The following is a 14130-nucleotide window of genomic DNA, read 5'->3' as shown; positions in this document are numbered from 1 at the left end:
ATATATATATATATATATATATATATATATATATATATATATATATATATATATATATATATATATATATATATATATATATATATATATATATATATATATATAATTGTTCGATTGCGAATATGTGTATAATATATACAAATGATATAGGTTCGTGAATCCGAGGCCAACCCTGCATTGTTCAATATAGTCATATGTATTTTTACTACAAAATACATTAGGTGAGTTCATTTGATTCGCTTTTACTCTTTACATTTTTGGGACTGAGAATACATGCGCTACTTTTACAACTGCTTTATTAAATGCTTTTGAAATATATTTTGAACTGCGAATACATGAAATGCTTTTATAAATGTTTGACGAGATAGACACAAGCAAAACATTCCTCGAATGAATTATGTGGACGTGATAATTGCCACCATTGAATTATGTGGACGTGATAATTGCCACAATTGATATGAATATTTTTCCCCTAATTATTATTGCTTGGTAACCTAGGAATTAGGGAACATCACTAATTTTGAGAATTAGTGCACGCCTAATTCAAGCGAATCCTAAAGGTAGCTACCGGGTTTAACACCCCCACCCAGAATGTTCACTAGACGGAAGGGCTAGTGGGCGTGGTGTTTAGTACTTTGAAGTTTATATGATTATTATACAGACGAGATGTTCTGTTTTGGGGATATTATTATGCGCATTATATGTTAAGGTCGGTTACCAAGCCAAGCTATGAAAGCAAAGTGAATGTTATGTATCGAGAGAATGATTTTTATACACAGGTTAAGTGTATGATATCTTGTGCACGAGATATGTGTACGGTTACTAAGATTTATGAAAAATGGTTTCGTACACGAGAAAGGTGTACTGTATTTAAAAGATATCGCATGTACATTACAGGTGGGTATAGGATTCGGGCCTATTTGTATCATGCAGCATTTAAATTTTGTGGTATATCAAAATGATGATTTTTATTGTTTTATGATAAACCTATGAACTCACCAACCTTTTGGTTGACACTTGAAAGCATGTTTATTCTCAGGTATGAAAGAAATCTTCCGCTGTGCATTTGCTCATATTAGAGATATTACTTGGAGTCATTCATGACATATTTCAAAAGACGTTGCATTCGAGTCGTCGAGTTCATCAAGATTATTATTAAGTCAATTATAGTTGGAGGTATTATGAAATAGTATGCTTGCCGTCAACTTTCGATGTAAAGAAAGTTTGTCTTTTAAAAACGAATGCAATATTTGTAAAATCTATCATATATAGGTCAATTACCTCGCGATGTAATCAACTATTGTGAATCGTTTATATTGTATATGAACGGGGCATATCATTTGGCCCATCCAACTAAAAATGAAATTTGTAGTCTTTTGAGTTACGAACGTATGAGCTTTAGAATTAACTAAATCAGAATCCATATAAAGAAGATATGATGAAAACAGTGACAACTTGCAGATTCTGCGAGCCTTCATCCTTTTAGTCAAATCTTTGCCATACAGACTCTTATTTAGTTGATTTAAAAGTCAAAACGTTAATAACTAAAAGATCTTTAAATACAACAACAACAATAACAACACTCAATCCCACATAAGTGAGGTTAGCCTCTAAATATATATACATGGCCCTCGAGGACACTAGTATCATTCCCCCGTCATCACCTAGCCCTCAATTTCCTCATGCTGCATTATTTGTTCCCCTCGCATATTCCATGACGAGAGAAACAATGACACTTTATATATTTATTTGTATTTTGATTTCAATACTTGTACATTAGTTTATTTAATTAATTTGGTGGGGTCATGTTCTGGTGAGGAAGTATGTTATTGACGTTAGTGTTCATGTTCTGGGTAGGAAATAAGAACATGCTAATGTGGCGGTTTGAGTGAGTAAAAATGTCATCGTTGAGAATGGTCGAAGTTCAAATTAAAGCATCACACAATTAACAAATTATGGATTTCATGTTAACTTTTAAAGTGATCATGTACAATCACGTGTCACATTATAAGATATACGGAGTAACATCTTAGGTTCAATGATTATAGGATTTAAAGTTACCCAATACTAGTAGCTTTTGTCCTTAAAATAGAAATCACCACAAAACACGCATCAAGGTTCTCAAGAAAACATATTCGTTAGCCATTCATGTGTTGTATCATGTTAAATAGTCACATATATTGTTATATACCTTTATTATCAACTCATTTAAATATTTGTACCACACATTATTTTGATGTTTATATAAGATGATTCTACATAAGAGCTTTAACACCATTTTGCACTTCTATACCCTTTCTAAATCACCCTCTTTCAACAGCATCATTTAGCCTCATTTCACAATGGTCTTTGATGCGGTTTTAAATTCAGTTTTCAATAACGACGTTGAAGAAGAAGAAGAAGAATATATAGATATGGAAGTAAGCTCGTTCCAAAATCTATTCTGTCACCCGAATCAAAATGAGTTCGAGTTTCAGATGTTTTCGAGCTCGTCAGACAAAGAATTAACCTCAACTTCTCCGGCTGATGAGCTCTTTTACAAAGGAAAACTTCTTCCCCTTCATCTCCCACCGCGTTTACAAATGGTTGAAAAAATTCTTCAAGATAAAAACAAGGACACTTTCGAACAATTCTTTAGCACCCCATTAGGCACAAGTGCTTACACTACACCTATCGAGAATACCCCATTTGGATCTTGCAATATTTCACCTTCAGAATCTTGTCAAGTTAGTAGGGAACTCAATCCAAAAGACTATTTTCTTGATAATCTTAATACAATTGAAAACCCTAAGAAGTCTTGGACCAAGAAGCTTACTCTAACCAAACCATCTTCTTTTGGATCGAAGATAAAGGCGTCTAAAGATTATCTCAAGTCTCTCTTTGGTAAATCGAATGGTCTAGATGAATCTAGAACCAAAGTTTCAAGAACTAGTGGAAAGAAGCAAAAAGAGAAACTAGATAGTAACAATAGTGGTCATCGACATCATAGAAGATCATTTTCAGGAGCAATCAAGAGATTTTCGACTACAAACGCTCCAACCGGGCCTTCTTCAATTTCAAATTTGAGTAATTCTAATGGCTCTAGTGAGTTGGCAATTCATCATAGAAGAATCAATACGAGTTTTGAGATCGAAAACCAGATACAAAGCGCGATTGCTCATTGCAAAAAGTCACAACAACATGTGTTACATTCAAGAAATAAGACCATAAGTGAAATGGGCTTTTGTTCTTTAAGTGCTTCAAGAATTGTATGTGATGATCAAGAAAGACAAATACTTTGTAGGGGTTGATGAGAAAGAAAAATTTATGCTATAATTTGAAAAGTTTGGTGTCAATTTTGCATATATTCAAACTTGCATGGTGTTCCTAAAATCCTACTTATACTTTGCTTACAGTAATATTTTCATATTGTTAAATTATAATGAAGCTTTAATTAATCAAACAGATCACTATAGTTATGCTACGTATTAAGCTGATTTACTCTATAAATGAAATGGACCCTTAACATAGTTATATTTATCATGATCAATATACGGAGTAAAAGATAATATGGTACGGAGTATATATCACTTATTCACTACTCTCAACAAACTACAAACTAATAACTGAATATTATTATAGTCGATCTATAAATAATATGATTATATAATTGTTTTGATTTTAACATCGGCAATCAGAATTAGAAGTTTAGATCAATTAATTGGGTTAATTAAACAGAATATGGGATATTTTTGTACTCATAATAAAGTAAACAAAGTTATGAATCAAGTTTAACTTTCATGAAGATAGGTGTTTTGTTAATAGTGTATGTACATATAGACTATAGTTGTAGTCAAACAAAGTAGTGAAAACAAAGAATGCAACAGAGACCAGGAAAGTGAAATAAGTGGCTTGGAAAATTACTACATATAATGACATACATAAAAGTTGTATCTTTTCTCTCTCTTTATTTTTATTTTTTTAAAAAGTAATTATAATTTATTTATAGAAATGTTTCGTTAAATGTTTACCTGACGTTGATCTACAAATATGATTTTGACCAATTAATCAACATTAATCGATTAATTAAACGAATTTTAAAAAATTAAAATGAATTGTTATTAATTAAAGAGAAGTAATCGGTGACTAATCAGGAGTAACTCAAATTTTTACACTAGTGGATACAAGTGGCCAAACCAAGTCATCTTGTATCTATTTCCCACTTTTTAACATTCAACTACTAGAAAATCTTGTTTAGTTAATTATTGCATGCTTTTTGAGTAATTTTGGCTTATGTAAATGCTTTTGGAAGATCACATTTAATAAGGTAGTGGTTCGTAATTGTTTATCAACAATTAAAGCTACATGTGCGCGCGCCTCTTAACAACATGTGACAGACACCAAATAAGGTTAAGAAACGATATAATGCAAGTATAATAGTAATACATTCAATTTAAGGGTACGTTTGGACGGAACTAGCCGGAGCTGGAGCTTATCATACGCTCTACTTTTTTCAAGAAGCTACTTCTAAAAGCTTCTTTTTCTATAACTTCTTTTTTACATAAACTCTACTTTTGGTTGCATGCCAAACAGGGTTTATGACTTGTAATTTAATAAAATCATAATCTCAAGCTCCTATAAGCTCTCATAAGTTCGCATAATCTTGTCGACAAACACACATTAAAGCAGAAAAAGTGATCCATAAACCAGACATAAACCCCTTATAACTCTGCTTTAGTTTGATTAATTTAATAATCATTGGGTTACCCAAAATCTTAAACTAAGTTTAGATGTTATCCACCATCATCTCGTTTGCTTAGTGCTATAAAGTACTCCGTAATGATTAACTTTTACAAAATTGTATTAAAATTTGAACACAAATTGTTGATCAAACACTAGCTAGTGACCAAATTTCCATTACAGTGCAACTATTCCTCACTTTGAAAATTAAGAATTTATACATCAAAAATCAATAACGTCTATGGCTTGATGCTAGTTTGTTATATGTGGGTAGTACAACTATGATTGGCCTTCGAATAGTTTGTTATAGATCGACTGTGCGGGTAGCAATACACAAACATTAATCCTGCGTTTCAGTGTGTGTTGAATCGATGAGCACATCTGGAATTTTTTTTAATTAATGATATTAAATAAATATGCGTATTGGTTATGACTATTGCTATAAACTAAAGAAATGTGGTGAATACGTAAGGTGGAAGCTGTATTTATTTATCAAGGATAAAACCTTTTATTTCTTTTTAAAAAATAAAGAAAACTAGTGTATATCGAGTGGCTTTCGTGGCTTTCGAATCCTAGTATATATCTCAATATGTTGTAACTTTGTATTACTATTGTTCGTGTTTGTTGGCCGAGGTTGTTAGGATAGGTTGCTCTCTTTGCAACCCACATCATATCTTGTTAGGTGTCGTGTTTTTTAGATCTCTTTTTGTGGTGATGCATCATCTTATCGTTGTATTTTTCCTGGGTTAATATAATCATGTTTGCTTTTCAAAAAAAAAAAAAATTAAATAAATAAATAAAACTATATAACTAAAGTTCTTTCATCAAAAAATGAGATAACCCAACGAGAATACAACTAATCCGAATAGGCAAGACTCGAAACTAGAAAACAAAACGCTAAAACAACACCGAACGCGCACTATTTACCATCAAGACAAACCAAAAAGAAAACAAGCTAAACAACACCAAACATGCAAACACTACAAGAAAAACAACAGATACATAAACCACTACCCGCTACTAAACTATACTAACATACAAACAACACGACAACTAAAAAAAACAACCCAAGAAAATTAATCGGTCGAGGATGAAGTGTTGCGATCATTGGTAACACTTTTTTCAACTTACCATCAACGGTTTCTCGACGAAGCGGTTTTCCCGAGCGAGAATTAAAGGAATAGGAGATCACATTAGATTAACAATTATCAATACTTACACCCGATGAACGGGGTAATAACCCACGTCTTAATAAACCATAAAAAAAACCTTCGCCATTAGCCTCCTCAACCTCCTCGTCTTGATCCCTAAGAGTGAAATGGCCAACTTCCGAAACCTTCTTATTTGAAAAACCTTTAAATGCGGACTAAGGATTGATGGCTTAAAAAGGTTGATAACCGTTAAACCTTCACAGTTTAACTTAGAGAACCTTCTCGATTCAAAATAACAAGGGGCAACCTCTATTCTTTTATTAACCAATCAAAAACCGAACGAAGACATTAATAAATGAGGGTTTAAATACTAGCTAACGGAACATTCCTTATGCAATTATAACTGGAAACGAAGTAAAATAACTAATTAGAATGCATGTTGGAGTCATCTGCTATTTCTTTCCGTCCAAGCCGACTTCAACCTATTCCTTTCTTGGCTACCAAACAAACGGCCCAAAAGTCTTCACAATAACCCATCAGCAGCACATGACCCAATCCAGCTCGCAAGCTTTGCGGCCCACTGGGTTCATATGGATAATATGCATCATCCTCCTCTTCTTCATAAAGGCTCGTCATCGATTCTACATCATTGCTACCATTGTTCTTCATGCTCCCTGCAATCTTTGCTAGCTTCTGTTATGTTTCACGTAAATGAGAAGGCTGTTCATCAATGATTTTTTTTAGTTGAGACCCTTAGTGTTTGAGCTCAAAGTAAACCTTATGTGCATACGTAAGGGAGTTCTCATGGATCCACTTAAAGTAATGATGAAGAGCAAGAACAGATCTCCCATCAATACTCCCATCAATAGAGACAACAGCACAAGATTCGACTTTTATGTCTTCACCTCCCATTTTAGCTTTTACACCATAAACAAACATATTTGATGCCTGTATCATCATATCATCAACGCAATGAAATTCATAAAATCCACATCCTTTTCACCATTGGTATCATAGCTGAGTTCGGATTTTCAACATCTGTATACACTTGTGGCTCTTCATCCTCACCATCTGTATCACATATGGGTTCGAAATCTTCATTTACAATATGTGCGGGAATGTATCTCGGGTTAAAGATTTGCTCTAAATCACTACCTTCGTACTTGTCCAAAGAGTTTAATTCCAACTCTTAAATCCTGCGATTCAATCTCTCGGTCTCAGCATCACGAGGATCATTATCATTGCCTCTCTCAGCGGATCTGTGACTCGTTCCCCTGTAATACCATATGACAGCATCAAGAAAATCATTATTACTGCCTCTCTCGGGGATTCTGTGATTTGATTCCTTGTAATACCGACCACTATGTTCTTGTTTAGCCATTTCCGATGCCACATAATGCGGATTAAAGTTCGATTGCTTAAACAGAAAAGATAAATAATCGTCAAAAACTTCACGATTTTACGTAGAGAACCTACCCAGTTCAAGATAATAGGCGACAACGTCTATTCTTTTATTAATCAATCAAAAACTGAATGAAAACAATAAAAAACGAGGGTTTGAATACTAGCTAATGGAACATTCCTTTTTCAACTATAATTGAAACGAAATAAAACAACTAATTAGAATGCAGGTAGGAGTCTTCTGCTTATTTCATTCCCTCAAAGCTGAGTTCAACCTATATTTTTTTTTTTGAACGGCAAGATTGCATCAGTCAGGACCGAAGCCTAGTCATCATTTGCACACACACACACGTTCGGGCAGGAAACCCGAACCACGATCACAGGGATCCGAACCCTTAAACCATCCCGAGGGGCAGGCGGGCCGGACCTTAGTCTCGGATCGGTTCGGTAAAACCTTCCCTTTGGGCTGACCTCAATGGAGCTTATTTCAGTCCATGTTTAATTTGGTCATTCAGAAGCCAGGTTCGAACCCTGGACCTCTTACCCGGCGAGGGTGTTAAACACCACCGCGATACCACTCAGGCAAATGCCTCGGTGGTTGAGTTCAACCTATTTCTTTCTTGAACACCAAGATCATACAGATAAAATGCATCACCTTTCTCATTGTTCTTGAATCCGACCTCACGTACGCCAAAACGAATCGAAGCTCCATCCATGACCATGACACCTCAACTAAACCCGCTCCATCCTTTGAAGGAGACGAATCATTCATGACCGAATCTTCACCAAAACCCTCGACTTCTTATAACCACTCATAATGTCCGCAACTCTATTAATACCCGCACTATTCGAAAACTCCCTCCATAAAATAGGTGTCTCAGGGGTACCTTAAACACCTTCAATGGGCTCGCTACAACAGGGAAACCAATAAATCGTCTTAAATTATTACACCATTAAAGCTACCAAATCTAAGGTCACTCTAACTTATCCGCCACATCCATCCTCATATTTGAATCATCCACCGATGCAGCATTCAAACCCGAACCAGAACCCGTTTACAACTACCCTTTCTTTGATCGTATTGAAATTTTTGCTATAAAATGAAATATCCGGTTCAACGGGAATGTTTGTTAACTGTAGCTTTTTCTGAAACGCTAGTTTTTGTAGCTTTTAGTTTCTAGCTTTTTCCATCCATTTAAAAACTTTAAGCTCTTTTAATCAAACGAATCCTTTTATTATATGAGAGTTTTTTTCATAAAAGCTAGAAGCTAAAATTTCCTACAAGCTCCAAAAAAACTAGGTAACAAATAGCCGATATATCATGGTAGCAATATTGTCAGTCTCTTGTTCTTATATCATGCATATTTACTTGATGAAAACCATTACAAAAGGTGCTATCAAGAGTCACACTATACAATAAAGATCTGAAATTTATATCAGAATATAACACATCAATAACCACCCCAACTCTTTTGAGATCACTAACTGGGTCAATTTGTTCAGTGTTCTATAACTTCGGGGGTTTCGATTGTTGACTAAACCCAACTATAAACAACAGAGTAACGACTACATCGTGTTATTTCAAATGGCGTAGGTTCTGTCGACTTCTGAATTTGAAAAATCAGAGTGATGCCATGAGTTCGAACCAATTTTCGCTATCTTCTCCTTCTTTCTCTTCAATCGCATTTTCTTCGATTTAAACACGTAATAAGTCATGGTTCCAAGAACACCTGTCATTATAACTCCACCTACAGCCGTAATCAAAATCGCAGCCCATTCATATTTACGACCAACGACTATATAAGAAGAAGCCTTGAAAGCAACCGAAGTACACACAGAAGCCAACCACACGAGTTTATTAATCACCTCAACAACTTCTTTCAGCTTTCGTCTCACCTCTAACCAACGTAATCTGAACCACCACCACTGCTAACGACCTAAAAAGCGCAATCACGTTAAATATAAAAAAGATTTTGAACGAAGCCCTGTCCACCACCACCGCCATCCCGTTATCGTCATTGCCGCCAGGGACGGTGAAAATGGCGGCAAACACAACGGTTGCGAATAACACCGCCACCACGGTTACTGAATTAGTGGCGTTGTTGATTCCTTCACCGTGGAGTTTACGGAGCTCTTTAGCGATGCTGAACGTTCTTGTTTGTCTTCTTGGTTTGCAAAAGTTGGTTGTGGATGTCGTTTTTAATCTGAGTTACTGTTTTTCTTAGCTCGTCCCTAGGTTGGTTTAGTTCGTTTGCTCTGACTGCACCACGAGTGTCGAAAGAGTCTTCAGATAAAGGAAGGCCTTCGGCTATATCGAGAGCGGCTTTGTGATCTCGGGTTAGTGCATTTACGTTAGCACTAGTATCAGGGAGGCTAAGCAACTCATTCACTATCTGCAACAGCAAGAAAATATGTCTCATGTATGCAATTTGTAGAGATGGTAATTTCGACACATTTACGTACAAATGAGTCAATTTTTGTTATGATTTATCCGAAAGTTGGCAATTACAAAAGTTTAGACAAGGATGGAACAAATCAAACGGTTCGAAAGTCTTCCAAAGTCTATCCTGCTTTATGCATACCTTATCATCCTATTATTACATAATTCATATATTTTGATTATTAACCATCACATGATAGCTTAGTGGGTTGGGCCCTCACATTTTGCATAAGGTCTCAGGTTCGAATCTTGTGGTGGTCAGGGAAGCGTTGGAAACAGAGAGTAATCCGACTGGGCCGCATACATTTGAGTATGGGTTGAATACTCGCCCTCTCGGGTAACCCGAACATGGAAAAAACTCGTTACTATTTTATATATTCGGATTCTTATTGCGATAATACGTATTGTTTTTGTAACTAAAATTTTAACAATATAATATATAATATCAATCAATTAAAAGGAATTACAAAGTGAACATAAAAGTGTTTGTCAATCAACCAAACACGAGCCGTTTTGACCCATTACCCAACCCACCTGACCCGGCCATCTTGCCACATATAGTAAATGACCAGCACTATACAATGTTCAAAATAAAGTATACCTCTGCCAGTTTTTTTCTCGTGGCCACATGCAACGCCGTAAAACCCGACTTGTCAGGCAACATAACAATAGCTGCATCAGCCTCCAATAGCAATTTCACAACTTCACTACTAACCCCTTTCACAGCCATATGTAACGCAGTCTGTCCTTTTCTGTCGGTCCTTTGAGCCAGCAGTGGATCCTTATCGAGTAAGGCCTTTACAATCTCAACGTGCCCTGATCTAGCTGATAAATGCAATGCGTTTTTCCGTTAGATCTTTGAATATCTAACAAGCTACGATCTTTCGATAGTAGTTCCTTGACGACAGCTGTGTGTCCTCTTGTGGCTGCCGTTATGAGAGGGGTTGCGTTTCCTTGGGATCTTGTTTGCCGAGATGAGTCATGGTCAAGTAGTAGTTTGACCACATCTACAATATAGAGTGACATAATATAAATTGGCATGAATTAAAGGAAATAAACACAAATGCAAAATTTAAATGTTTGGATATGCAACAACGTATCTGTTGACAAAAGTGTCATGGATATATAGGTAATTTTAACTTAAATTCAAGAATCAGTTTCCTTATCTCAAGCTTATCAGGTTCATCAAAATTTAGTAAGAAAAAAAAAAAAAAACTTTAAAAAAATCAAAATTTGAGAAAAATATCAGTGTTTAGCACAAAATCAAATTTGACAAAAAAGTCAGAACTTCTCAAAAAAAAAAAAAAAAAAAAAAAAAAAAAAAACAAAAAAAAAAAAACAAAAAACAAAAAACAAAAGAATTCAAAATTTCCCAAAAAGTTATATTTTTAGAAGAAAAATGATTTCTCCTACTACCATCTCATTATAATAATCCTCCTAACATGCTAAGGAATTTTGCTAAAAGGGAGGAAATTAAATATTTACAGAAATAGTCAAATTTACAAGAAAAATTCAAGCTTCACAAAAACTTGTTATATTCTTCAAAAAAATCACTTTCCCGAAGAAATGGTACTCCTCAAAATGATTTGCAAAATTTATTTGGTTAAGACTTTCTCTAGTATGGCCCTTAGGGTTGTCGTTAAGATGCAAAAAATACTCCACACTTGTACTTCTCAATAACCATCAAGTAAAAGTCAACAATAACCGCTTTGTACAACACATTAATAATACACCTTAACGACAGCCTTAAAAAAGAGTTGTCGTCAGAAAAATCCTTTTTATAGATTTCTTTTTAATCAAGTAATTTCCCCCCAAAATATCTCCTTTATACCTTCCAAATAATATTTATATTTTATGAGTTCAAATGGATATAAAAACTCCATTTAGTGACAACATCACATCGTTAAAAATGAACTTATATGAATTACTGAAACATCTTTCGATTCTATTCAAATTCACGGGTCGTAAACTAACCATCGTGTCCTTGACTAGTAGCAAATATGCAAACTATCAAATTCCAACCGACTCTTTCTAGTGATCGCCTCTTTATTAGAATACTTCAACAACTCCTTAACAACCTCAAGATGCCCCTTTTCAGCAGATGTATACAAGGCCGTTTTACCCAACTCGTTCACCATATTCACTACCGATGCACGAATCTCAGTAACCTCAGTATCAAAATCGGCCCCACTTAAAGTTCCCACCATTTGCGAATCGATATCATCAAGAATTTGTTTCACATCTGATAAATCCCCACGTTGGGCTGCATTAATGAAGCTCGGTATCGTTATGTCTACCTGTCACTTGCTTGACGTACTTTTTCTTTCCAGCTTGATCCATCCGCTTGCCGGAATGTGACAGCACCAGTGCCGGAGCCGTGGCGGAAGACGGCGAAGGCGATGGCTCACTAAGATGGTTTTGAGTTTGATTATACTTTGTTGGAGTCATTAGTCCCTTTTCTATGTCTAGTACACAAATAAACAATAATTACTGGGTTAATAAAATAACACCATCACATACAACAAAATTCAAAATTTTCCTAAGAACTAGGTTAATTTTTGAGCATAATCTATTAAATACTGGAAACTGAACTAATTTAGTTGGTTGTTATCACATCAATTATATGTTGGAGTCTTCTAAGATAAGAAAATGTAATTAAAGTTAGAAATCAGCAGATGATGTATGTACTATTGACCTATTTGTACAGCAAAAACTATAATACTTACATACAAATAATTAAAGTTCAAACTTTATTCAATGTTTAGTCCACAATTGACAAATCAAGTTCTAATTAAGCTAGAACATAAGTATACATCGAGATCCTTAATAAAAATGCAACTTTTCTATGAACTATGTTACTTTTGAATATAACACTTTAAGCTATCAAATACAAGAGCTTGGGCTAATTTAATTAATTGTTATCTTATTGTAACATCAAGCTTTAATTGGATACTTTAAACTATAACAAAGTTAATAGTAGTGAATTGAAAATCTGCAGGTGAACTATGTAATATTGTAATTAATAATTAACAACACATATACGTACAGAGAACTGAGAAGACAGCAATTTAGAGAAATAGTACCTTCATCAATAGGTGAAGCCATGTTTGGATTAAGAAGATAACTGAAGAAACCCTGAAAAGAGATTGAATTGGGAATGGGAATAGTAAAGTTTCGATGAATCTTGGATGCCAGGAATGAATGTTTGTTAGAGAGAGAGAAGGAAAAAAAAAAAAAAAAAAAAAACAGAAAACGACAATCAAACGAAGGTGAACACTTCTCACGTGGGTAAACGCAAAAAAAGACTTGGGAGTACTTGCAATTGTTGAGTACTCGATTTGTACTTTGGAGGACTAATCGGTGATCTGAAAATTAATTGAATTATACTCCCCCTTTTTTTTTTTTTTAAACGCAAGATAAATTTCATTTTCCTGCCCCTATATATATATATATATATATATATATATATATATATATATATATATATATATGGGCATGATCAATGGGGAAGTAACCAATCGGGGGAAGCAAAAAAAAAAAATTTTCGTTTTTTTTGAATTTTTTTTTCCCGACATCAAGATTACACGAAAATATGAACATTTAGAAGAGACACTTCGTGATGAATGTTATTATTTAGGCGGGAAAACGATCGACAAAAATAACATTCAAGATAATATTGTTCGTGACGAATATGAACGTTTTTTTTTTTTCATGTTTTGTGAAGTAAAATTTAGCCCGATTTAGAGTTTAGGGTTTAGGGTTTAGGGTTTGGTGTTTTGGGTTTACACCAAACCCTAAACCCTAAACCCTAAACTCTAAACCGTTCGTGTTAAAAACTCAATCTAAATCCTAAATCTAAACTCTAAATCTAAACCCTAAACCCTAAATTTCTAAACCCTAATATCTAAACCCTATAAACCCTAATATCTAAACCCCAATAGCTAAAACCTTAAAATACGCTCGAAAAACACGATAATTGTTATATATTATTTCTTCGAGCGTTTTCCCGCCAAAATAAAAACATTTATCACAAAGTGTCTCTACTAAATGTTCATATTTTCATCTCATCTATAATGTTCGTGAACAAAGTTTTTTCAGAAAACGAAAAAAAAAAAAAGTTTTTACTTCCCCCCGCTTTCCCCCAATGGTTACTTCCCTCTTGATCCTACCACTATATATATATATATATATATATATATATATATATATATATATATATATATATATATATATATATATATATTATATTTATATTTTTTTTTTATAAACTAAAACTCCTGAGGGTTTTGGTCGTTTTGGGCCAAAAAAAACATAACCAAACGACAAATGCAAATAAAATAAAAAAAAGGGAAAAAATCAACTTTTTCCCTCCAAGTTTTAACACTATGCACCTTCACCCCCCAAAACAGGGGTACAAAC

The 14130-nt window shown here is 34.3% G+C and overlaps 1 protein-coding gene and 1 pseudogene across 1 annotated transcript; one reads left to right on the top strand and one right to left on the bottom strand.

Moving 5' to 3' along the window:
- Nucleotides 1-2342: 2342 nt before the first annotated feature.
- On the top strand, nucleotides 2343-3290 carry LOC139865028 (probable membrane-associated kinase regulator 4). The gene has a single exon (XM_071853583.1). It carries the CDS (start codon nucleotides 2343-2345, stop codon nucleotides 3288-3290), a length of 948 nt encoding a protein of 315 aa, XP_071709684.1.
- Nucleotides 3291-8738: 5448 nt separating this feature from the next.
- Nucleotides 8739-12168, bottom strand: LOC139861557 (ankyrin repeat-containing protein ITN1-like; annotated as a pseudogene).
- Between the last annotated feature and the right edge of the window lie 1962 nt (nucleotides 12169-14130).

The sequence above is a fragment of the Rutidosis leptorrhynchoides genome, chromosome 8 (genome assembly GCF_046630445.1).
Source record: "Rutidosis leptorrhynchoides isolate AG116_Rl617_1_P2 chromosome 8, CSIRO_AGI_Rlap_v1, whole genome shotgun sequence".
Classification (NCBI taxonomy): domain Eukaryota; kingdom Viridiplantae; phylum Streptophyta; class Magnoliopsida; order Asterales; family Asteraceae; genus Rutidosis; species Rutidosis leptorrhynchoides.
The sequence above is the reverse complement of the archived record's forward strand: the minus strand, read 5'-3'. Positions and strand labels throughout refer to the sequence as shown.

What these genes read in the sequence shown, in the direction of transcription:
- LOC139865028 (XM_071853583.1), top strand. Translation starts at nt 2,343, where the DNA reads ATGGTCTTTGATGCGGTTTTAAATTCAGTTTTCAATAACGACGTTGAA.